Source organism: Genypterus blacodes, unplaced genomic scaffold, assembly GCF_046128005.1.
Source record: "Genypterus blacodes isolate CSIRO-AG114 ecotype Tasmania unplaced genomic scaffold, CSIRO-AGI_Gbla_v1 ptg000030l_1, whole genome shotgun sequence".
Lineage (NCBI taxonomy): Eukaryota > Metazoa > Chordata > Actinopteri > Ophidiiformes > Ophidiidae > Genypterus > Genypterus blacodes.
The window spans coordinates 789,526-814,498 of NW_027466843.1; the positions used below are offsets into that span (position 1 = coordinate 789,526).

A 24,973-nucleotide genomic window follows, 5' to 3' on the forward strand; every position below is an offset into this window, starting at 1 on the left:
GTGACTCGAACTGGCGACCCTTCAGCTTCCAGCCAAGTCCCCTGCAGACTGAGCCACTGCCGCCCCCCAAAATTTAATACATGACCTAGAGGTAAAATTGTCATAAATGTTAACTAATTTGGAATTTCTATTAGGACGCTTCTCTGACCTAACTCATCATTACATTATGATGATATCGTTGGTTGACGTCTGTCATGTTCTGTTAGGATGCACATTTTCCCAGTCAGCCGTAGTTCGGAAAAAAAAACTGCCGACCCATCTCGTGTTTCGGGAGAATCGTCAAGAAACAGTATAAATGCCCAAAGAGCCAGAAACTCCAATCACCCAGCCTGTTCCTGAAAGATGCTTTTTATTCTAACATGTATATACAGGTAGTTATTTTCTGCATATTTGTTCAATATTCAATTTTAGGACCTTGATAAATTCACTACTACAGAACGCTAGGTTATCAGAAGGACGATAAAGTGACAGACTTTGCTTGACATGGGTCACTTATTTCCTAAATACACTTAACAAACATCCGGGGACTATCATTGGCATTTACAAGAGAATTGCATTCATTTCCTGTTTATCATAAAAACGCAAGACTTAATTCATTTGTTGCAAGTTGTTGTCAGTAATATTCATAGTAACCATGACTGATGTACCACCACAGTAATCATCAGTGGAAGCTGATATGGGCAAATAAATAAATAAAAAATATGGAAATATGTTTTTAAGTGGTTAATGTACCAAACACTGCTACAAATGTGGGTTATGGGGTAAACTTGTGTTGTATTCAGCACAGGGTACCATATTGACCCATTCAAATGCCTGTGGACCTGGTTAGTGATCACCAACTATCTCCAGGACGCTACATTGCAGGAACCAAAATGATGTCAGTGACCTAGTTTGCATGTAAATGACCAGAAAAACAGGGAAAGTTTATAAAATCACAAATTGGTGTGTGGACCCCTTGTTTCAGAGTTATATTTCATTGTAGGGTAGGAAAACATCCCACAACAGATGCAGACACTTATTGATTCTATGCACAAAGCTGCAAAGTAGCAGAGGCTGCAAGAGGAGGTCCCACACATAATTGAAGTGTGACTAGTGAAATTTCTGATATGAGATGTTATTGGTTTGCTGGTGTTTTACAGTCCAAATTTGCTTTCCTGTTGTTCATTTATATTGTTAATATCATTCCTTAATGTTTGTTCATTATTAAATGGATGGTCAAATATCAGTCACAGGGAGTGCTGCTTTTCTTTCTTTGACCTTTTAACAGCTGATAAATGTTGCTAATTGCCATTTAACCTCATATGACCCATGTTTTTAGCAGTTTTGTTGTGTAATGAGTCTAATAAATAGAAAAGGATTCTCTTTTCATTCATTTAAGCCAAACACTGGGCTGCAATTGACACCGATCATATTAGCGGTCAACTTTGTACAGTATCTGTTACAGCAGATAGAATGGACCACATTGCTCTTTCAAGGCAAAGCTGGAGTCCAAAATATTCCTCTACAAAGAATCCACACGCTGACACTGAGTCATGTTTGTCGCACCTGGAGACGGCGACAGAAAGGAATAAAACTAGTTTTTTTTTGTTAGGGAATGGAAGAATAAATACCCGTTGTCAGACGTGACAGAACAATGATGACAGAGAACCCAACACATTTCATTCACTTTGGGGACATTGTGCTTGTAGTTTACAAATTCTGAGACTGAGTCTAAAGGCTGCACCATCATAACCCATATTGTCATCCTAAAAGGGAATGTTACTGTTTCTTAAACACATATTTGATCTTTATCTCATGATCTGTTTGTCTTTATATCTGATAAGCAGCCTTTACTTACTCATGGTAAAAGTTCCCCTCTGACCATTTTTCCAAACCTGCAGTGTAAACTTAATCTAAGGTTTAAATTGCAGGCTTCTTTCTTGAAACTCAGCTGCCCAGGGTTCTCTGAGTCACAGGAAGTGAGGTAAAGGTCTGCAGGTTAGGTCACGTGATGGAAGGGGGTGGTGTGGTGAGGTCCATCGGTTACATGACAGCACATTGGGTGGCACCGCAGCAGTCCTTAATGATGGCCGCTCCTGATTTAGTGATGGATGGCTTGTTGGGAGGAGGCTCTGGAATTTGTCTCCGGGGTTTTGGAGGATCTTGAAGTGAAGAAAGGAGATTGATTATCATGCCATCAAGATGGCTGTGCACAAGGGAATTGTTGTGATTTTAATTTTTCTTTAAACTTGCTCACTCACTTTGTGTGACTTTGAGCTTCTTCTCCAGAGGAATCAGCTTCAGACTGAGGAATTCCGCCATCTCCTTGTCCTCCTCTTGCTCCCTGAGTGCAGACAGTCACGTGTTAACACAGTCCACATCCTTTACCTCAGACATTATCTGGGTCTGAACTGGTGCCAATGTCATGTCAATGGGGGACAAATCATCCCTGATGCATTTTGGTTTCAAAAGATTTGCCAGCTTTAATAGTATGAACAAACCTTTAACATTATCAGAAAACAGCATATACAATAACAGTCAGTGATCTACCTTAATCTCTCCACCTCGGCATCATCAACCAGGAAGTCCCTCTTCTGCACCAGTTTATGTATCTTCAGGATCAGCTCCTCCTCCCGCTGCTTGTGCTTCTTGGTCTTTTCCTTCTCTGGAGAAGAAGGAAAAATCTCAGAATCTTCAGTTCCTTAATAATAAGTTTTCTTCTTCTTAACGATACGGTATCAGACGCTGGTACTGAATGTGTTTGATGACCAATATCAGTGTTGGAGCTTAGTGACTAAACTGACCGCAAAGTCACTAAACTCCTAAACACCAAGTCACAGCACTAACGGCCCCAGAACGCCTCTCATGTTTCATTCATAGCTGCCTCAGACTTCATTGTGTAAATGCTGGGAGAATTTAGTTTGTTCTGTTTGGTTGAGTACTTTGCATTCACAGTCAGAGAGCCATGAAGTCAACAAAATGGCAACAGGAATTTTCAAGTTGACTTCCAATTGCCTTATTGGTTTACAAAGTCACGATCAGTTAAATTCACTGGATTGTGGATTCTGTCCGAGAAGAAGAAGCTACAGACATCAGCTCTTTTTCACAGCCGCAAATATAAAGGGGCTCCAGTTTCCCCGGGGGCCTGGGACGTTCTGCAGGATGCATAGCGCTGACACGTAAATTCCAATGTGACAGGAACTGGACAGGCAGCAGTGTGTGCACATGCGCGTTAGTGTGTGTATGTGCTATGGTGAAATAAAGAGCTGACAGAACTACTGATAACTCCTTATTTACACCATGCTTTGCGACAAATATCGTACGTAGCAATTCTGCATTTTAACTTCAGAATCTATGGAAAATTCTTCACTAACTTAATAATCAATAAGTTATTATAAGTGTATAATTCCATACAAATTGTGATTGTTTCATCCTTTACCTGTTTCCAAAAACCCTGTTGTTCTTAATACTCTAATGATATGGTACCAATTCAGGAAACCCCTGCGCCCAGTTCGCAACAACCACCTGTTCCCTCCCTCATTCTTGGACTCTTCCTTCTCAGCATGGCACCACAAAGGCATGCAATGTTTCCTTGACCTGTACTCGGACAGAAGTTGTAACAGCTTCTCCAATCTGTCAACTCAATTTAGACTACCTGCTAATCAATTATTTAAGTACTTCCAAATCAGACACTTTGCCTCTAGCTATTTCCAAAACTTCCCTTCCCCTCGCCCTCAACTCATGTGAGAAGACCCGCTTACGTTCAAGATACCACTAAGATGGACCATCTCTGAGATCTATCGCCGCATTCTGGAACTCGGGGACCTACAGTATTTAATTCCAAAACATGGGCCGCCTGGGAGGCTGAGCTCGAACTCCAACTAGACATAGACTGGTGGGACAAATTCATACGCAATCTACATACTGTCTCGTCCTGTGCTCATCTCGCTCTCATCCAGTTTAAGGTCGTAGACAGGGTTAATTTTTCTTAATCTAGATGGGCCGAAATGTACACAGAAGTAGAGGACAAAAGTAATAGATGTTTGAATCCTCACTGCAACCTAAGCCACTTGCTTTTTTCTCTGCCCCAGGCTGGACAACCACTTGTCCGGGTACTTCAACACATTGTCTACCATATTGAGAACGCAGGTTCAACCCTCCTCTCATATTGCCATCTTCAGTACCCAATCTGACTCACAACAATTCAACACCGCGCAAAAGGAAATTGTTCACCTCTCTGCTTGCTCGACGCCGCCTGCTCCTGCATTAGAAATCTCTCACCCCTCCCTTCATTTTACAATGGCTGAGGGATATGTTTTTTCTTAAACTCGAGAAAATCAAGTACACTATGAGGGGTCACACTGACAAGTTCTATCAGAAATGGCAAAGATTTCTCTCTTTCTTCAGCGATCTACAGGCTATGCCAGAGCAATGACTGAAACCTGAACACCGAATAGTTTCTTTATATTTTATTTTATATATATATATATATGCAGGCCAGGACGGGGCTGTGTGAATGTGGGGTTGTGTGACTGTTCTTTAACCCTTAAACCAACCATGTCATTGTGTGGATGCCACCGTCCCTCCCCCAGATGAACGAGCCCCAATACACAGTGTATGACAACTTTATTAAAGTCATAGAAGCCAAGCAGCAGGAGTTGGACAGCCGCAGCAAGCTGAACAACAGCCGCAGCAAGCTGAAAAAAGAGCTCTGGAGGCCGAACGACACTGGAAGCTTTCAGAGTGAATCTGGTCGCTGACCATAACTTCTGGGCACTGAATAATTCATGTGCTGATCCTGACTAGTTACTGTTATTTAGAAGTGCGTTTAATGTTATATTTTCTCTGACACTGACTTCTGCATTTCCGTGTGAGAGAAAATAGAGGAGCTAACAGTTATTTTTCTCCACTTGCTTTGGGTGGATACGTTTCTACTGTTGTCTCTATTGTTTGGTATGACTATTTAGTGTGTATTCAGTCATAAAGTATTACAGTGTACAATACACATTAAAGTGTGCCAATATTAAAGAGAACAATACACATTTCACTCTTGGACCCACTGTTTTGTTAGGTTGACCTTACTTATAATTGTGTGTGTGTGTGTGTATGTGTGTGTGTGTGCTATGGCGAAATAACGAGCTGACAGAACTACTTACATCTCCTTATTTTGGTCTCTCCAGTTTCAGTCTCTTCACCATGTTATGTGTCAAATATTGTAGTAGTAGATAGTTTTTCAAGTAGTTTGTGACTTGTGATTGACAGGTCTGGGCCTGGCGTGTCCACCATCATGCGGCTCTTGCTACTGTGTGTCCTTGAACACAACATCATGTGTTCCATCAAGCGACTGATCAGTTTGTTCTTTTGGCAGTTTTTCCACTGAATCGTTATTTGCTGAGTTTCAGGTCATGCAGCAGGGCAGTCGAAGGTTGAATTAAACAAATATTTGTCAGCATTCACCACAAATAAACCCTGTGTTTTTGGAAACAAGCCTGGGAAGTTTTCCTAAGGCCATAATGGAGGAAGAGTGTACTGCACCTTCACCATGAGTGTGTGTGTGTGGGGGTGGTACACGTGCCTGTGCATGTGTGTATATGTCACACGAGAAGAATGAAGTTTGACCCTCATAACTCTTAACGTGTCCCTGGGACCAATCAATCTTGTGGAGTTTATTGTCGGGACTCTTCCTATAAATCAACATGGTGCCGGCTGAGTTTACTGGGCTCTACTGAGCTGCACACTGAAACTGTTTCTGTCATAAACTCCATTTTCTATTTTTGGTCGAGTCCAAACAGCGACTGCAGGCAGTTTTGCTGAGTGTACACAGAAAATCAATCCTGTTTGTTTGTGTGTGTGTGTGTGTGTGCACTTGTGTGTATGTTGTACTGTACCTGGTACTGTGACTATCTGTCTCAGCTCCTGCTTTAAACTCATGATGTCTTTGCAGAGCTGAATGTCATCCATCCTAGAACACAAAAGAACAAATAAATTAACATCAGCCTCCCATCTGAGTGCGACTGATACTATTATTAGATCCTCTATCTATCTATCTATCTATCTATCTATCTATCTATCTATCTATCTATCTACCTATCTATCTATCTATCTATCTATCTATCTATCTATCTCTCTCTCTCTCTCTCTCTCTCTCTCTCTCTCTCTCTCTCTGCTTTGGATCATTGGATCTGATTTCATTGATGTAAACCAGGTGGATAGCAGAATAGCAAAGAAGCAGCATAATCTGGAAACAACAACAATTTGTTTGAACTTAAATATCACTGTAAAGACCACAATACAATATATCTACAGTCAACAATATTTAATCAATTAACAAGTAGCTGCGATTTAATACAAATTGGCTCTTACTACTTGTACAATACATGTTGAAACACTGTGACTGACAAAATACTCAGATCCTCCAGGCTTTGAACAGTAACAGCACAGCCACAAGACATTGATCAGGAGGTGAAAAACACCATAAATCGATCCTCTTCTCCTTCAGCCTCCACACTGCTCCTCTTCCTCATCCAATCCCTTCCTTTCTGTCTCTGCGGAGCTTCCACAGCCGTCGCAAATTTAATTCACTTGGTGATAAATCAGACCGATGACTCATCCATTGCCTCCTTCCTCCTCCTCTGCACGCCTGCCCCATTGCCGCTTTTAGCACCTCTTTTTCTTTTTCACCCTTCCTTCATCCCCCTTTCCTCTCGGTTCTGACTTGCTTCTCACTCTCTCTCTCTATTTTGGATTCCAACAGTTTCTGCACTTTGACACTCCATCTGCTGTGTGTGTGTGTGTGTGTGTGTGTGTGTGTGTGTGTGTGTGTGTGTGTGTGTGTGTGTGTGTGTCACTGAAATTAAAATCACCAAAATTGTGTACAAATGCTAAACTTAAAAACTTTAAACTGCTAAATAGTAAGAATTGTTTATTTAACAGCAGAACTAATATTGTGTTTGCGTCATATTTCCTACAGTGGCCAGTATTTTACCGTAAATTTGACAGGATGTGTTTTTACAGTGTCTGTGTGAACTAACAGCAGAACCTGGCTTCGCTCTTCATCACACTTCTCTGATCTCTCCGGAATATGTGTCAGCTTTATCTGACACCTCTTCTGTCACACCACAGATGTTAAGAGTGTAACAACCCGCTAAGTTCACAGCGACGATGTCATTCAATACATTTTCAACGGGAACATGCCTCATTTCCATTTTTTCCATTAAAACTTCACACCAAGGACGTTGTGTTTTATGTGTGCTATGTGTGTGTTACTTAGCAGTGAGACGGGATTTTATTTTTAACTCACATGAAGCGCAGCTCTGATTCGCGGCGCACCAGGACCTCACGCAGGCGTTGGATGCGAGTCATCTCCACCTCGATCTCGTCTGGAGACATGGTGCTCTCTGCCATGGAGACATCTGAATGACCTAAGGAAGAGGAGGAAGACGGGGGACCTTGATGAGGAATGGAGGCATGGACAGAAGGGAAGAGCCACAGTGTTGTCCTATGACATTTTACTCTGAAATGCCTCTATGACATCAAAATCGTTGTCAAATCCCTTATGCATCTCTGTTGCATTGTTAATTAGTCCTGTTAGCTTTAAAGCTCACGTCTCTGTCATTAACTTACCACTTTTCCTGTTTGTTACAAACCCGGATGATCTTTTGTTGTTGGGATTTAGAGCTTTAGGGTTGTTGATGTGACTTCTTTCACAAACAGGACATGAACTTAGGCGGCACAGTGTAGTAGACCAGGGCCTTTCTGTGTGGATTGTGATATTTGGTGGGTCACACTGACATGGATAAATGTCCAGCTGTCTGACTGGCTGTCTGATGTCTAAGACGGGCCACTGACCTCACCTTTACTGCACCGCCACCCATGCAGCCAGCAAACCTTTAGCCTTTAGCACACATACATCCCCCTGGCTGTCAAATTCCAGTGTGAATTTTTCTCGTTTGTCTTGTCTTGTTGAAGCATTCATTGTGGAATGCTACACATGGGATAATGTGCAAATGTGTGTCTCTCTTTCAAAAGCAGCCCACTGTCAACATTCCCATTTCATTGTGAAGATATCTTTAAAAAACTAAAACTAAACTAAACAATGGTGTATTTCAGTCCCTTTTCATTGTGAGAGATAAGAACACAAACACTGTTAAATTCCACAACACTGGAAACAAACCAAATCAATGAAGGTCCCAAACTTTATTTTGTTGACAAAGTGAAACTGGGCTAAATTCATGTACACAAATGAATCTCGTAACGAACAGAAATCATGGCAGACGTGTTGACGTAAACAAACCCTTAACAGCATCAGAAAACATTACAGGGGATGCAATGCGTACAAAATACATCCAACGCCTTCCTTTCCTGCTCTTCCTTACTGCAGCACCACTATGCACACTGTGTGAAAACGGCATCTTTTATTTGTTTGTTTGTTTTGGATCTGTTCTGATTGGCCAGCTGAGCCCGAGCTGGTGAAGTGCACTGACACAGATGACAAGCACTCAATCAACACCTTCATACTAGGTGAACGTGTCTAACTAGATGTTTTTAGTTGGAAACAAGTGGGCGAAAGAAAAGAACACATCCCAAACAAAGCTGTCAGAGCTTTGTGTTAGTGGTTTCCACCTCACCAACAATTTGCACCTATTCATAACTTTGCTTAGGTTGTTGTCTCTTGTGTGATTGTGAAACAAACCCTGCAAACCTTTTCTTTAGAATGTTGGCGCGGCAACAATACTCATTTCAATTTAGATCCCTGATTGTCCCTCTAAGTAAAAACATCCAGGTCTGTGTTTGAAGATGCGAGCACTGAATCAGGCTTTTCTCCTTCCGCAGTAACACAAGCTGCAGTCTGTGTTTGTGCTGCTTTCCTGGATGCTTGCTGAGAGTGGAGCTGACTCACCACAGGCTGCACAGTTTGCTTGTGCATCCCTGAAACTGAATCACTGTCCAACGGGTCTGTTGCCATCAGACACAGATGCCAAATCAAAGTTGTTTGTTCCAACAGGCCAGAGACTGTATTTGTGTCTCTGTAGCGCTTTTTCTCTCACCGTCGCCTGCCTTGTTTGCTTTACTGAATCACAGCCCTTTTCTCTTCACAGCCATGTTGTTGACCACCAATACCACCAAGCTGCATGAAGTCACAACTTAAGTTCAGCCTAACGTCTCTCAGCAGAGCTCAGGTTAAAAGCTCCCACTTGCCACACAAACGTTTTGCACAACATCCCTAACACAATCCGTACAGAACATCACAGTACATGTTCTGCACTCCACCGATACCAGATACAGAAATAATTAATCGGGTTAAATCCGGTTACGTTTAAACAAACCACCCAGAGTCTGGATCAGAATGCTGCAGGGAAATGTCAGCATCTGTATCACATCCAACCCAAACACTGATGATACATCCTGCAGTCACAGTGCACACACACACACATCTAAAAATAACCACTCTGAGAAGTTCGCTCACCCTGTGCTCCATTTCACTCCAGTTATCCTCAGATTAACCCAGACAAGCTTCAACACTGGAGCCATTCAATAACACTTAATGGCACAATATCAGCCATTTGTGCTGTGAAATGTGAAATTTTACAGACATCCAAGGGTTGTAGTTTGCAGCGTTGCTATGCTACACTGGACAGATCTGTTCCTGTTATTTCTCTGCCAGCATTGCAATCGTCTGTGTGTGTGTGTGTGTGTGTGTGTGTGACTGAAATGTCTCTTTTGATCGTGTATTGACTCAAAGCAAGTGGCTGCACATATTCTTGCATCATTTAACCGCTATAAATCCGAATAATTGATACATCTTGGGGTCAATTAATGGCGTTTCTGACCCTAAAATCCTGACAAACACGAAACAAACAGTGTTATTCACACTGTTCCGGTTATCGTGGATTAATTTTGGGTTCCCGTTGCCGCTAGTGGGCAATAAACGGGCCTTTTTCTCGCGGGAACAGCGCCACAGAGACGCGGAGCGGGTATGAGTCACGCACGGAACATTCCACGCAGCCCGTCCGGATTAGGGGCAGACTGCGGACCGACCGGCCGCGGCTCGTTTCCGCCTCCTTCCCCGGCCGCACCGGGACGCTCACCTTTGTCCGTCGTCCAAGACGTTTCCGACACGGCGCCGTAGCTCCTCAGCGCGCGCTCCGTATCCGAAATTGATTTCTTCATTTCCATTTTTGTGAAGCCGAACCGAGCCGAGCCGTGCCGAACTTTGTCGTGCCAGGAGGCCTTTGTGCCGAGTGTATGCGGACAAGTCTGTCTCACCCGGTGACGAGGCTCCAGCGACCCGAGACGATGAGCATCTTTCTCAAGGCTTCCAGATCCCCGGACGTGTGGATGGAGAGGAGGATGTAGGGAGCATGCGCAGTACGAGCGGGGACACTGGAGACTTGGGAGACAACCGAAAAGACTATCAAAATAAAAGTGATTTACTGCGTTTATGGACGGCTGTATAAAACAATAACCAGTCAACAAATCAGTTTGTCGCGTGTGTTACATTTAGATCACAGATTGAACCCTGGAAATCTTACCTGTTAATGTTTTGGGAAGAAGAAGAAGAAGATGAAATATAGACGCAAAGGTTGCAGAAATAAGCCAAGAGCAGGCAGTCTGGGGAGCACATACTGCTCCAAACAGCCATAAGATGGAAACAGAGCTGCATTTTATGTTACACTGTGAGATACATGGAGATAAGTCATATCTATGTGCGTGGCTGCACCAGAATTCACCAAAGACTCTACATCTTTCAGCAAAAAGAAAGAACAAAGTATATGGCAGGTTATTTCAGATCAAGTGTGGACTGCTGGGGATAGAACATAATCTACTTATGACACACAAAACATATATGAACACATATATATTTATTCAACAATTAAAAACATTCACAATGTATATGAATAATTCTGTGTCAAACTACAAACTACAACTGTAGGTAAACTATTTGCTATGTCAACATCTTCCCATTACTAAAACTTCACAGTACACAGCCAGCAAAAGCTGACCAGACAGAACAGCGATGGTATTTGTGCAATAATCTTTATCTATGGAGCAGACATATTAACAAATGTTCTGTGTATGCGTTTCATCTTTCCATGCATTATGTTTTACCTGAAGTACTTCCCAGTTTCATGACAATGCATATTATTTGTTTCACCTTAGGATGACTTAACCTTCTAACCAGGCAGTGTGAGTGCATTGCACACACTGCGCTGCAAAACTGCACTAGCAGTCCTATCTAAGCTCTTCTTTACCTATTTACCCGTCATTACAGCCAGTGCTTTCTACATACATGCATTTCTCATCTCATTTCTTTTGTAAGATCTGCGCTCTCCTACGCATTTACTATCTCCTTTATGGACCCTGCATTAGCCTCCAAGTTCTCTGTGTCCCCAGCTCTGTGGGGGAACATCCAGGCCAGAGCAGCAGCAGCAGTGCCGTCTCCCTTCTGCTGGGAGAAGCACAGAAAGATGCCCCAGACAAATGCACAGGCGCCGCTGACGGGAGTCCGTAGGTACACAGGCATCAATGTAAAGTTAAAAATCTAATGGGGACAAATAAGAGAATGATATATTTGTGCCCGTAGTATATCACATTTCACATACGTAGACAATGCTGGTGTATATTTCTGACACAGTTGTACGTGAGTCTCTGAGAAAGGAATCTTGATGAGTTACATGTTTGCAAATTGGTCAAGATACTATAATTTGTACGGCGCCCGTAAAGCAGTTTTGGGGGTTTGGTGCCTTGCTCAAGGGCACCTCAGCAGTGCCATGGAGCCAAACTGGCAACTCTCCTGCTGCTCGTCCACTTTCTTGGTCCATACGGAACTCGAGCCCTTGAGCTACTGCCAAACATTCCTTCACATAAAGCTCCTGCTTTACATGCACTAAACAGTACACAACCAATATAGTGTGTCAAAACATTATTTTTATTATGAATACATATATAAATGGACAGAGCAATATCATATTTTTATACCTGCACGAAGGGCCAGAACATCAGCCCTGTCTGAAAAGGAAAAACAAACTCAAATCAAAGAAAATTCACAACAAACTGTTATAATATGTGTCTAATGTCTATCTACATTTTAGTGGTTCACACTGTCATGAGTCCAGCCTATGAATCCTGAAAAAAACCCTGAGGTGATATGCAAGTGGATGGAATGCTGGGAGCACCTTGTATGTGTTGAGGAACTTGTTTCTCCAGGCTTCCATGATGTCCTCTTGGCCCTCCAAGACGCTGAGGCCTGCAGGTGACAGATCACAGTTAACAGCTGGTAAATGATTTGGCTTGATGCCACTGAAGGTCTACAGATAAAGTAATAATATTGAAATCATCATCAACATTGATATGCAGGGACTGTATTTGTAAGTCATTGACCCTTTATACTTTATAAAAAAAAAGTCTGTCAATGATTTCTAGTTGGATTGACTTCTGGTTAGTTGATGTAAACATGGATAACCCTTATAATGTATATTGTTATGGTAACTAAACTGGAATTAATCAGATCACAGTTTTGGAACAATAACAAATCCAAGGACTGAGTTTCAAAAGGCAGGTATACAGGTTGTCTATATGCTAGATTTACTTAGCATATAGACAACATCTGCCTCAGGTACCATCTTGTCTTCTCTCTGCACATAATGACTGGATTGTTAGCGGACTTGAAAGACTAGAAAAACGTGCTGCACTGGTTAATATGTCAGATACAGTTAACCAGTTAACCTTTTCCTGACCGTGGTCGAGGAGCAGAGGGAAGATATTTTCCTCCAGGGCCGAGTTGATGCTCAGAACTTCGGGGTTACTTCCCTTCACCTCTTCCAGCAATTACAGCAAAATCATACACGTGAGGTGCCGTCGTTCTTCGGAAGCGGCAGCTTAAATATCAACACAGTACTAACATACACACACATACACACACACACACACACACACACACACACACACACACACACACACACACACGCACACACCTAGACGCGAATAGACCAATCAAGCTCAAATACCAATATTGTGTTTGAGCTATTTTCTTATTTATATTCTATCAGCACAATAATCAAGAAAAAAAATATCTTGCTAATTACGTACACTTTAAAACTTTTATGCCAATTAAGGCAACAAATTGACAACATGTCTTAGTTATGAATCCCTTTCATCTGGCATATATAGTGGAATGTTAACAGTCTAATTCTGTCCGTGTCTACATGATTTCACTCCCTCACTGACCTGTGTAGAATACTGAAGTTGCCACCGGCGCCACTATGGCCTGATCCATTAGAAGCTTCCTCATCACCATCCCGGCTGCTCTCCCGGGAAACGTCCGCTCCAAGAAGCGGTTCCAAAAGAAGCTGACGTTACCGTGAAAACCAAACGCGATTATGGCAACGTTCCGTGTGTGTGTCCAGTCAATTTCATCCTTTCCAGACAGCAACTGGTAGACGACATCCCCACCGGAGTACAGACAGCCAAACATAGTGATGTTAGTGACCCATGGGTATCTGCGGACATACCGTAGAAACGAACTCATAACTGAAACACTAAACAAACCAGGAGGAGGAATAAGTTTGACAGAGAGTTTAGAGCTTAGATACTGTTGAGCAATACCGTTAAAAACTACTCCGGTGCACCGTTCAGTCACAATGATCCGCCCACTGGTGTAGACAGAGAGCCAAACACATCCTTGACTGAAATTCTCTCATGGGTGTGAGTTTCCTGGGTCGTGACGTGTGGCCACATTCCTCATTCATAAAACACCTTCATGCCTGCATTGCCCCAGGCAGGTACTGCATTGCCTCAGACATTTCCCTGCAATACCCCAGCCATGTCCTTACACTACCCCCGCCATGTCCACACTACCCCAGCCATGTCCTTACACTACCCCAGCATTGTCCCTGCATTATCCCTGCATTGTTGCTTGGCCATGAGCTGGGGTCATCATATCACAACATAAGTCAGCGATGCACCCATTCACACATAACCCCATGCAGGAACTAATCCAGCAGTATTCTGGCATGTACGCCCTTCTTGAATGTGTGAATGGGGCATTTTAGTGAACTTCCGACTGACATTTGAGTATAAACAATGCTCCAGTAGGACACCTTAACTGCTCCATTGTGACAGAGAAAAAGTGATAGTGGGTGAATAGGTCAATGACAAAAAAACACTAAAAGTTTTAATAAATCTTTTCAAAATGGATTTCATGCATTTTTTGTCAGGAACAATATGTTTGAACATGTCTCTTTTGCTACTCTCTCATCTAACTTCACCTCTCCCACACAGCCCATTCTGCTGTGCTTCGAGGTGGCACTGGTCCAATTGTCATCTTACGCCTTACTGGAATGTCGACCAGGATGTGCATTCAAACCACTACAAATTATTTAGAATGCAGCAGCTCGTCTGGTCTTCTTTTCTGTCTTTGAAAACCTCATACTTGTGTTGCTTTAGGTAAAAAGATTCTGCTCAATGACTACATATAAAAGAAAAAGTAAATAATGGCTTAGTTTGTATTAGTTCTGGCGTTTTTCTATGGCTGTGTTTTTGGCAGAGCGACAACACAAACACAGTCACAGTAATCTGATATTTTTAATTAATTCAACAATAAACATAATTCATCTCTATATGGTTAACTGTAAATTCATTCTCATACATTACAAATGACAGGACTGATCAGATTGTTTTGTGATATCTGAAATTTCAGATTGAGGTACAGTACTGATCCACCTATAATGGATAACTTTGATAGATTAACCATTCTTTATAACCTGCGCAATACAGATATGTATGTACATTCAGTGATTTGACCTTTCGGGTTCAGTAGTTGCGTAAAATCAGGGATTAGACTGAAAAAAACTGAACCTTAAATACATGAGGATGCAATTTAAAAACAGGATAAAAGGAAACTTAAAAATTTAAAGAATCACCGCAGGAAAGGTAACTTTAAGGTCTTACATCGAATCAAATGGAATCTTTTCACTAAAAGGTAAAAGGCAATCGGTCATGGAAAAGGTGCAATAAGGGCAGGAAAGAGAGAACAATCCATAGTACCATACAGAATAAGATGAGTGTCAAGATAGTCAGTCAAACTTTAAATAACCAAGCAGCTGTGAATGTGAGAGAGTGATGTCCTGTCCTTCATGCATGTACGTGTGAGTGTGGCGTGTGAGTGTGTCTGGCTGTGTGTCAATGACTGAGGGTGTGTGTTCTTACTAAATTGCACAAGAACAAAAGAAATATGCAGAAAAACTTGACAGTGATCAAAGAATTTCCTTGTTAAAGTTGGAGCAGTTTGAAGGGATATAAGTAAAGGTGGTACGTGACTCCCGGCTGTGCCTCGCTGTCCCTGTCCTGTTGTCAGGATATATTCCATGATCTTTTCTGAGAATACAATATCTTATCCTGTTTATAATACGACTACTTAACAAAGAAGTAAATCATTTCACACATGACATTAATTTGTTAATTTGATACATAGTAGCAGCCTGTTAAGGGTTAAGGTTAAACTGCAGATTTCCACTAACTGAAAAGTGACCTAGTGAATTAGACGTCTTACAAGATGTTAGTGTTGACGTTTGTTACTTTTCAGTTTGAAAACCTCTTGTCAGTAAAGACAAGAAGGCAACATTTGTAGTTTCTAGCAAGCTGGGAATGCTGGTGAGCTCCTGGCAACTCTTGGCACAGAGTTGGCACAGTGATACAAAACAGCACAGAACACTAGTTTCCCAGTTGACCAGTTCGTTATCAAGTTCAACAGTTATTAATATGAAATGACCTTATAATGCCGCGAAGTGTGCATTACAGAGAGTCGCGTGATAATAACAAATAATCTGCAGTTTGCTCAAAATATGAAGGCGTTGGCAAACCTATGACATTCATCTTATCACAGCGGATGACAATGATCTGATGACATGTCTGCATAAATAGTTTCAAGTAGTTTCTTCATAAATTGTTGATATTTTGAGGAGACATTTTGCAGCCCAGACAGCAGCAGGAGAGGCTGATTGCCCCTCTATGCTTGGTTAGAAAATTAGCTGCCACTCCACACGGTGGAAATAATTCTGTCTCAAACTCAATCCAGTTTTTTCCATTTAGATTCAAGGCAAAGGGTTTGGAATGTCAATATTCCAATCAATATCCCATAGCCACATGCACTCTTGTGAAAGTTTTTCCTGAAGCACCTTAAAGTTTACTTGGACCTCCAGATGACTTTAACCTCTAACCTTGGCAGTGTTTGTGCAACACACACACACACACACTGAATCAGCTGTCCTGTTCCAGATTGTCTTCCCTCCCACCATTGCAGCAACTTTTCTGCATACATGCATTTCACTTCTGTGTAGGCTTAGATGCTTCCGGCCCATCTTTTGGGACATCTGCCTTCTCTTTAGCATTTACTATCTCCTTTGGGGACCCTGTTTTATCCTCCGCGTCCTCGGTGTGTGCGGCTTTCGAAGGGAGTATCCAGGCCAGAGCAGCAGCAGCAGTGCCGTCTCCTTTCTGCTGCGAGAAGCAAAGAAAGATGCCCCAGACAAAGGCACAGGCGCCGCTACAGGGGGTCCGCAGGTACAGAGGCACGAAGTAAAAGTTCAAAAACTAATGGAGAAAAATAAAGATTACAATATATTTGTGTCTGTGGATTAGCACATTTCACAGTCATGAATAATTCTGCTGAATAATAATTTCGGGGAAAAAAGCAACGTTTTACATGATGTTGTACATTTCCCACCTAAGAGAGAAGCCGTGATAGTTTCTTACATTAAGGAATGCTCTATATACTATAGGATTTAGCTTGCAAAGTATAATGTGAAAACAAGTACAAAGAATCAAGCCAATCATTTACACAGTTAGTCTGACAATGATTTGCTGACAGTTAATCTATCTGAAGTTAACTCTTTACACAGGTTCAAGCATAACTTGTCAAGATAATGATATTTATTTAAAAGATCCCCTGACTGTATTGCTATGATGGTGGAAAGCCTGAATAGAATGACTTCCATTCGTGTCAATGAATGGAAGTGAATCGAAGTTCTTACCTGCATGAATGGCCAGAACATCAGCCCCGTCTGAAAGGAAACACAAATATTACATGTTTACCTTTTGGTTTCAGTAACTAACAGACTATAGGAGTCAGGGTGTGTCAGAGGAGTCAGTCTTTAACATGCGTAGTGAGCTCTGAACTCTGGGGGTGGCTGAAGTGAGTGGGTTGGACAATATCCCTTGTGATAGTGCTATTAACCTCTCCGGGGTGATGGCTCTGAATGTGTAAAAATGCACATAGAGCTCTTGTCTTGCTGCATGTGCCGACATCACATTCTGCCACGCATGAGGACATCTACATCACCATATGAGAACTTTGCACTTCCTGTATCAGAAATTGGTTTGATATCATGAAAGGTATGCCCTGTATCAACATGTTAACATGCATTTGTTACTCATATTATTTGCATCTGTACTGGTAAATGCACGAGTTATAATATTCCTTGATGCCACGCCGTATGAAGTTTTAGGTTGAAGTCCTGATTGTGTAAGTTTAAACTAATCTCATTTCGATCTTATTTTCCGTTAAACAGGTAATTCATTTACTCATCAGTCACAGTTAAGCAATTCATAGTTCAGTTTTACATTGCTGGTTTTTTTTTTTTTTATCGACACACAACTGCACACAGCAGGGAAATGCTGACATGATCTGCCAGGCTTACAGTACATTTGTAATCTATTTTTATGTATGTGTATGTATTGTTATGGAACCACTACTAGCGCGGAAGCGTGATCGCCCATGATTAAGTTGAAGGAGGCATGGGGGTCGTGAGGGAATTTTTCTAGCGTACTGATGCCAGTTTTTGCCCGTCATTGGTTCATTGGTTCCAGTGAAAATGTGTAGACCATCATGTTGCCGATATTGGAATCGCCATAGGGGGAATGTGTGGTAGGAAATATACCATGTTCATAGCATTATTAGTATTAGTATTATGTAAGTGAACACTATGTTTTTGGGCCTTCACTTATTGTCTGTGAGAGAAAGTAAACATGTTGTCCTTGACATGGCTGTCAGGATGCCCCGACCCTTTGTGGCAAGTGTTTACGGGAAGGGGCACCCCCCCTGCCAGCATGCTACAAAAACACATGTTTGCAAGAGGAATAATTCAGTGCATGTATTCGCTGAGATCTGTGATGCATCTCTCATGTGTGATTGAATAAAGAAGCGGCCTCTCAACTGTCTCTGGAAATTGATGATTGAAATATACAATATTACCTACCCACAACAGGAAAAGGATCATCATGATATAAATATGTCTTTAAAATACAGTGGTTCATCCTCTGCATAGCTTTCAGAATTTACAACTGTCACAGTATCTGACAAGACAAGGATGACAAGACATTATGACATGCTGGCCGCACCTTGTATGTATTGAAGAACTTCTTTCTCCAGTCTTCAAAGATGTCCTCTTTGCCCTCCAGGAAGCTGAGGCCTGGGTGACACACATGGGGGAAAAGCGGAGATTGTGAGGAATTCTTTGTTAAGCCTTACACACTCTTTGTGCACAGCTAATAATCCAAATTTGAGCCTTTGAGCATTTGAATGGTGCTGCTGTAATAACCACTTAACACACATTTACAACATTAGAACTTTTGAACTGTAAGTCACGGAATCAAATTGTGTCCCTGGATTCCTTTGGTCTGTCTGTATCATGCTGCTCTCTTTTGTTGTGTGAGGCATGCCTAGTCTTAGTCTGTAATTAGCTGTGGTCTGATCTTGCTCAACCTGTCTGTAAATGATATGATCCCATAACTCCATTTGATGTTGCAGGCTCAGCAGAGCTCACTGGTGTAAATAGAATTAATCAGATCTCAGTTTAGACCAGAAAATCCCGGGATCTTGCGCCAAAATGCAAGTTGAAGTTATCTAGAATAACCCACTTGCTTCTGTGAACATGTCTTTTCTGTTAAACGTAGTTATGCTCAAACCTGCTTTCTGGAGCACTGCTAGGCTATCACTCCTCAAATAGAATAACTGGATGGACTGTTTTTGTATTTGTAAATGTTTCGTAAAGGAGCTAAAGTACAATTGTAAACAGGTATTTTCAATCATTATGGTGCACTTGACAAGAATTGTGTCAGTGTGCAGATTCTAAAACATTCACAGCCAAGAAAATGAACCAATATCATCACATACTGTATTCCATGGTGTAGTAACTTTTGAGGGATATTCCAGAATGTTGTGTAAATCCTCTGATTTGATGCTATTTTACTGCACTGTGTGGTCTTTGTGTGGTGTAATCCTGTTGGTGAACGTTGAATTTTGCTGCGAACTTTGACCCATTATGTGTGTGGCGTTGCCTCTGTTAACTGCTGAGCTTTAAACACCAACGCAGCTCAAAGGTGATGATGATTCAGTTAAAAATTGACAGGCGCGTTTCACGTTCACTATCAAGTGACCTGTGTAGAACACGGAGGTTGCCACCGGCGCCACCATGGCCTGGTCCAGGAACACCTTCCTCATCAGCATCCCGGCTGCTCTCCCGGGAAACATCCGCTCGAGGAACCGGTTCCAAAAGAAGCTGACGTTGCCGTGGAAACCAAACGTAATTATGGCCACGTTCCGTGTATGTGTCCAGTCCATTTCGTCCCTCCCGGACAGCAACTGGTAGACGACATCCCCACCGGAGTACAGACAGCCGTACATGGTGACGTTAGTGACCCACGGGAAGCGGCGGACATATTTTAAAACCCTGTTCATTATTTTACCGTTAAATAAAAACGGAGCGATATGACACGAATAGCGGCAGATACGTATGCAACCTTTAACGTCGGTTAGCTTGACCTCCGGAGCATCTCGAAACGTCCCGGTAACAGCTGCTAATCGACGATCGCCAACGCTAACTCGAATATGTTTCCGTACTTTAATAACAGTGTAGTTAATGAAGGTATAAAGTAAACTCGGGATGGATACTTGCTTGAAGTAGATCAGCCGGCAACCATGCACTAACCTCCTAGTACCCGGTAGTGATGGGTCATGCGCACAAGCATCCGGCTCTTTGTAGTGAATCAGAAGAGCCGGCTCGCAATCGAGTGAGAGCCGGCTCCCAGGTTTTTTTCCATTCGCTGCTTAGGTTTCACTTTCAGTGCTCAGTCCCAGCTCTGGTTACGACAGAGCTTTGTTATTATTGGCCAGCATGGCGACCAGCATGCGGCATTCACGTGAGAATTGATAAAAATAATAATAATAATAATAATGATAATAACTTAAGGATGTGTAAACAGAGAGGGGGGCGGGGCAGACACACCACTTGACTCTAGAGATGGGCGCTACCGGGTATTTGGTATCGATCCAATACCAAGTAACTACAGGGCCAGTAGAAGTGTGAAGTGTGAAGTGTGTGTGCGTGTGTGCGTGTGTGTGTGTGTGTGTGTGTGTGTGTACCCGGCCGGCTCGGTTCAGCTACTAAGATTTTTTAAGTTAAAACTCAAGCACTACCGGGCTGGAAAATATGTTAAAGATTATTTGGAGTAGGATGTTTTTTTTTGCTGGAGGACACATACTGTAGGTCACCTCCTCCATATTGTGATGGGTAAAATAACTAAAATCTAAGTGATGTCACATGGTTGTATGGGATGTGACCCTTGTCCCATCAAAACACATTTCAGGTGGTATTACAGAGAGAACTGTAGATGTATGGAGCCCAATGATCTTTAATGACCAATAATATTGATCATATTTTACAAATGTCATAGATAATAATAAATCTAGAGCTATTCTGCCTCTGGGCAACCCACTAAGTTACAACATGCAATAGTAAAGGAGATGAACAGTAATTTGGTGATAATGCATCAAGGTAATTCCAAACCATTCACCAACTTCTGTTTGCCACTGAACTTAAGAAGTTCAAATGCAATTTCATATCTTGCATCTTCAACAGAGAAAATTATGAAAAAGTAAAGACACAATCCTTTAAAAATTATATTTATTATTTTACATTTATTCAGCACCAAGTACTGTATGTTCACTCAACATTACATACAACATTAAAACCCTAACCCTAACCCATAACAAGTTGCACATGCAGCGCTTTGTACTGTATATCTCATCTGACATAAAGGCCTTGGACATTCCTCTCTGAAGTATATTGGAACTTGAAAAATGAAAACCATGATATTGTAGTTGACAGAAGGATTTGTTTGAAGAACATGCAGGTTTGAAAACATTCATAGCCAAGTATACAGCAGTTTATATACGACATGGTATATTATTATTAGGAGGGTGTATTTGAGGTGAAATTAAGGAATATTTCATAAATCCTTTTGTCTTAGTGCATTAACTATAAAGTCTGATTACTTCCTGTTGTGCAGATTGATCTCCTGTGTTCCAGTTAATGACCGACTTCCACTCATTCGGGGACTTTAAACCATGTTAAGTTATGTTCACTTATCACTTTTGAGCTTAGTGGAATCATCTCATCACACAGTAACTGACTATATCCAAAAGCCCTTTCCTGTGAGAGAAATTAGAAAATCACACTTTAAAATGTGATAAAATAGTCTAACATCTTTGCAACATCTTGGCTACATGCAAGGCAGGGAATCAATTTAAAAACTTGTGGTCTGGGTACACAATGGCCTTAAAATGGACAACAATAATAGCTGTTAAACAAAACAATCAGGCACAGTAACATTTTAATTATTACATTCTGCATCCGGGCAAATTTTTTCAAGGTGCAGATTTAGTCACCCAAGAGAGAAACAATAACAACTATAGGCAACAGACTTACTTCCTTTACTTTCTGTCCTGGGCCAGCCAGTTCAGTCAGTTAAGACACAAACAAAGACAGACAAGGAGTCAAAGTGTAGCCATTTAGCCGACCGGTCAAATAGTTATCATTCTTTGTTACGGTCCAGTGGAAGGCAAGAGTTTGTGCTCTATGACTGGATGGCTTTCTCCCAGTCCCCCTCCTCACTCTTATGGAAAAGTTGGGGCTGACCCCCAGGGAAGAGGCTGTCAGAGTCAGGGTGCTCCAAAAGGAACCGGATGGTGGATTTCATGTGGTGGACAAAATGCGGTGGCTCAACCATCGGAGAGGTGGACAGGTACTGGGCAGGAGAGAGAAACAACGTGGTTAGAATGTTTGTACTGCCTGCTGGATTGATTTGTGAAGATCTACTGAGGTATCTGTGCCAAAAAAGGAGGTGACATGGATGTGTGTGCAGTTACTCCTCTGACTTGACTACCTGTAACCATTGGCAACTACACTCCAAATCTGTACAGTGATAAAACATTTAAATAATGGGAAGAGCAGGATGATAATAAGACATCTACTTTGTCATATAAGGGTTACTACTTCCAGCTGCCTTTACCTTTAAAATGATGTCGTCACTTTGTGACAACCAGAATGCAATATCCAGATTTGGAGACCAAGTGCAGGGGCCGATTTTAACAAGAGCCTGGCTCGAGTCATATATTTCTGCCATCTGTAAGGGAAAATCATTTAGTACATTGATAATCTTTGATTTAACGCACTATTCATTTTTGTTTTCCAGAATCTATAGAAATTGTCCTTTGAAGGATTCCTCCAACATGGTAAGATGTTCACAAGCAGGCACATGTGCACAGAAAACTTTAAAAAGGTCACAGTACCTGTCCGCCAGTGAAGGTCCGGGCTGAACGCAGCTCCTCCGCTGGTCCTTTATGAGCAAATGAGGCAGGAAACAAATCCCCTGTTTTGGTGTTCACACCTGTGCCGACACAAGAATAGACACGCTGTTGAGACCTGGCCTACGTTCAGTTGTGGCGAACCACTCTGACTGCATCCTCGCCTGACTAAGCGAGCCAACACGAGCAACACAACGCGAAAAAGGACAAGTCTGCGGGGAGCTTGGGGTGGGGGAGGGCAATACCAACCTTCATCCTATACAACACAAAGAAAGAAGGCCGATTCATCAGTGGTTACGTGCTGACGTGATGAACAAAACTTTGTTATTATAATTACTAATCTATGAATGTATTCTTAACATAAACTGTACAGTAGACACAAAAATACAACATAACACAGGACAAATGGCGTACAAGCACTGCATCCTTTCCAAACACACTAACCTATTCCACGAACTATGGGTCTGTGAGTTCCATCGACAACCGCGTCATTCATTTCTACGAGGGAGAGCAGTAAGATTCCTCAGTTAAATTACAATTACATTACAACACTAACAAGGAACAAAGATAAAGATCAAAGTCTAAGCAGTTTACCTGTGATGCAACATGTTTCAAGGTGAATCTCTTCTCTCTGGTTATGGAAGGCCACTGAAAAGTGCACAGAGTCCTTAAAGCTTTATAAAACTAAAATGTTGTCAAGCTGGTAATGCAATGAGAGAAGAAGTCAAGGTAAAGATTGTACCCAGTAGGTCATGGCTGAGTTCATGGGATGTTTTTGTCTCATCATCAAAACCTCCTACAAGATGGAGCTCAAACCTGCACAAATATAAAACAAATATAACCTAACCAACACACATGTAGAGGAACCATTACTGATCCACCTCATTGGAATTGTTGTGTTTATCAGTGTTTCATACCTTCCCTCCTTGCTGAGGTTACTCAAAGATGTCACAGCTTTCACAAAGAGAGGGACCTCAGACCTGGTGCTTGACCCATCACAATGCGCAAGGCAAACAGCTCCACTTCCTGAGAAATACAGTACACTCATGGTCAATTTTTCTAATTTTCTCTGCGTATGAAGTAGCCATGTAAATGTTAAATGAGGCACGCAGCATGAAACTGTCCTGAGTGAGCCTGTGTTACCTGTGTGTCGCAGAACAACCAAATGGCAAGTGGTAGCATCTCCAGAGCCAATGACTGAAACAAATTCTGGAACAAATAAGAGAAGAAATCATGAAAGTATAGTATCATTATGGTCTGCGTAGTAAGTTTGAATACTAACTGGTAGTCTGTTAGAGGGTGATTGAAGCCACACTCAGAAATCCTACTGTGGAGGATTATGTCTGAGGTGAAACTATGTTTTTCTCTGCATGGTTGCAGTGTGGAGTATTAGGGTGCATTATCCTCTTAAATTGAAATGCTGAGAGGGTGGAATTTCTTAGCCTTATAGTTGTACTTACTGTCTGCAGGTGTTGTTGCAGCAAATTCTCTTTGTTGGACATACAGAAGGCACTTTGGGTCGACATCAACAAGTGGCTTGGAACGAAATGCACTTGCGGTTCCCTGTGACGTGAAAAGGATAAAATATTTTTTAGAATATTCAAATCACACCATGGATGTGGACGATTAGTTCAGACTGGAACTACCGTGTTGTACTTAATAGTGATACACCATTGCGGTATTTGTGGAGATTGTAAAACATAACGTGACGACGTAATGTTATGATTCATCTTGACTAAAACATTTAGCCTGGTCACTTTAATATGTATAAACGAATACGCCTGAATCTATATTTTAGTATTTACTTCTGTATCTGTGATCGATTGCATTCTACGAGTAACAGCTAAACCCATAACCCCATATGGGGCTACAGGAACCTGCACAGACTCCACTTTCGGTTTTGTAATCTTCAACACTTCGAATAGAAATATCTTAACTATATCTAAGTTCGCTCAACAGTTAGCCTCTCCGTCTACTTTCTTACATTATACATAGTTTCTACATGCTGTTTGACTTTGCAATTCTGTTTTAACTGCTTCTCGGCACAACAACTTGGCAACAACAAACCTGAAAATGCGGATATCTGACGAGGAGTTCCGCTGTGGAGCTTGGACACTCAACTCCTCTATTTTGTATTACCAAAGGCATTTCTTTCAGCTTTAAATTAACCTATTAAACTAACCTACATTTGACATAACATACATGCCGCAGCGACCGCCACCTTTGCGCACAGATGCACAATATCCTGGTTTTCTTCTACCATTCAAAAGAAGATGTGTTAATCGCTACTTGTCATACACCGCCACCTACTGTCAGAAAGAGCGAACGCATACACTAAACATAAACAACTTG

General features: G+C 41.8%; 3 protein-coding genes across 5 annotated transcripts; all 3 read right to left on the reverse strand.

Annotated features, from left to right (window-relative positions):
- Positions 1-381: 381 nt before the first annotated feature.
- LOC142994886 (bMERB domain-containing protein 1-like) lies at positions 382-13,653 on the reverse strand. 3 transcript variants are annotated; one of them, XM_076145770.1, is made up of 7 exons: positions 13,207-13,653; positions 8,923-8,934; positions 7,280-7,391; positions 5,868-5,941; positions 2,530-2,644; positions 2,241-2,323; positions 382-2,141 (listed from the first exon to the last, which is right to left on the reverse strand). In XM_076145770.1, exons 1-7 carry the CDS (start codon positions 13,505-13,507, stop codon positions 2,023-2,025), a joined length of 816 nt encoding a protein of 271 aa, XP_076001885.1. In that variant the 5' UTR covers positions 13,508-13,653; the 3' UTR covers positions 382-2,022. The 3 variants fall into 3 exon arrangements, with proteins under 3 accessions (XP_076001885.1, XP_076001884.1, XP_076001883.1); XM_076145769.1 differs by lacking the exons at positions 8,923-8,934; positions 13,207-13,653 and adding an exon at positions 10,068-10,322 and having other exon boundaries at positions 7,280-7,400; XM_076145768.1 differs by lacking the exons at positions 382-2,141; positions 2,241-2,323; positions 2,530-2,644; ... (1 more) ...; positions 7,280-7,391; positions 8,923-8,934 and adding exons at positions 10,823-11,521; positions 11,959-11,988; positions 12,156-12,226 and having other exon boundaries at positions 13,207-13,644.
- A 1,262-nt stretch (positions 13,654-14,915) lies between these two features.
- LOC142994591 (mpv17-like protein) lies at positions 14,916-19,973 on the reverse strand. Its single transcript, XM_076145333.1, has 4 exons — positions 19,414-19,973; positions 18,376-18,446; positions 17,010-17,039; positions 14,916-16,569 (listed from the first exon to the last, which is right to left on the reverse strand). The coding sequence occupies exons 1-4, from the start codon at positions 19,712-19,714 to the stop codon at positions 16,303-16,305; spliced, it is 669 nt and encodes a 222-aa protein (XP_076001448.1). The 5' UTR covers positions 19,715-19,973; the 3' UTR covers positions 14,916-16,302.
- Positions 19,974-20,922: 949 nt separating this feature from the next.
- Positions 20,923-24,935, reverse strand: ntan1 (N-terminal asparagine amidase). Its single transcript, XM_076145329.1, has 10 exons — positions 24,689-24,935; positions 24,082-24,184; positions 23,765-23,830; positions 23,539-23,647; positions 23,364-23,437; positions 23,216-23,269; positions 23,066-23,119; positions 22,607-22,704; positions 22,327-22,440; positions 20,923-22,062 (listed from the first exon to the last, which is right to left on the reverse strand). Exons 1-10 carry the CDS (start codon positions 24,767-24,769, stop codon positions 21,892-21,894), a joined length of 924 nt encoding a protein of 307 aa, XP_076001444.1. The 5' UTR covers positions 24,770-24,935; the 3' UTR covers positions 20,923-21,891.
- Positions 24,936-24,973: the final 38 nt, after the last annotated feature.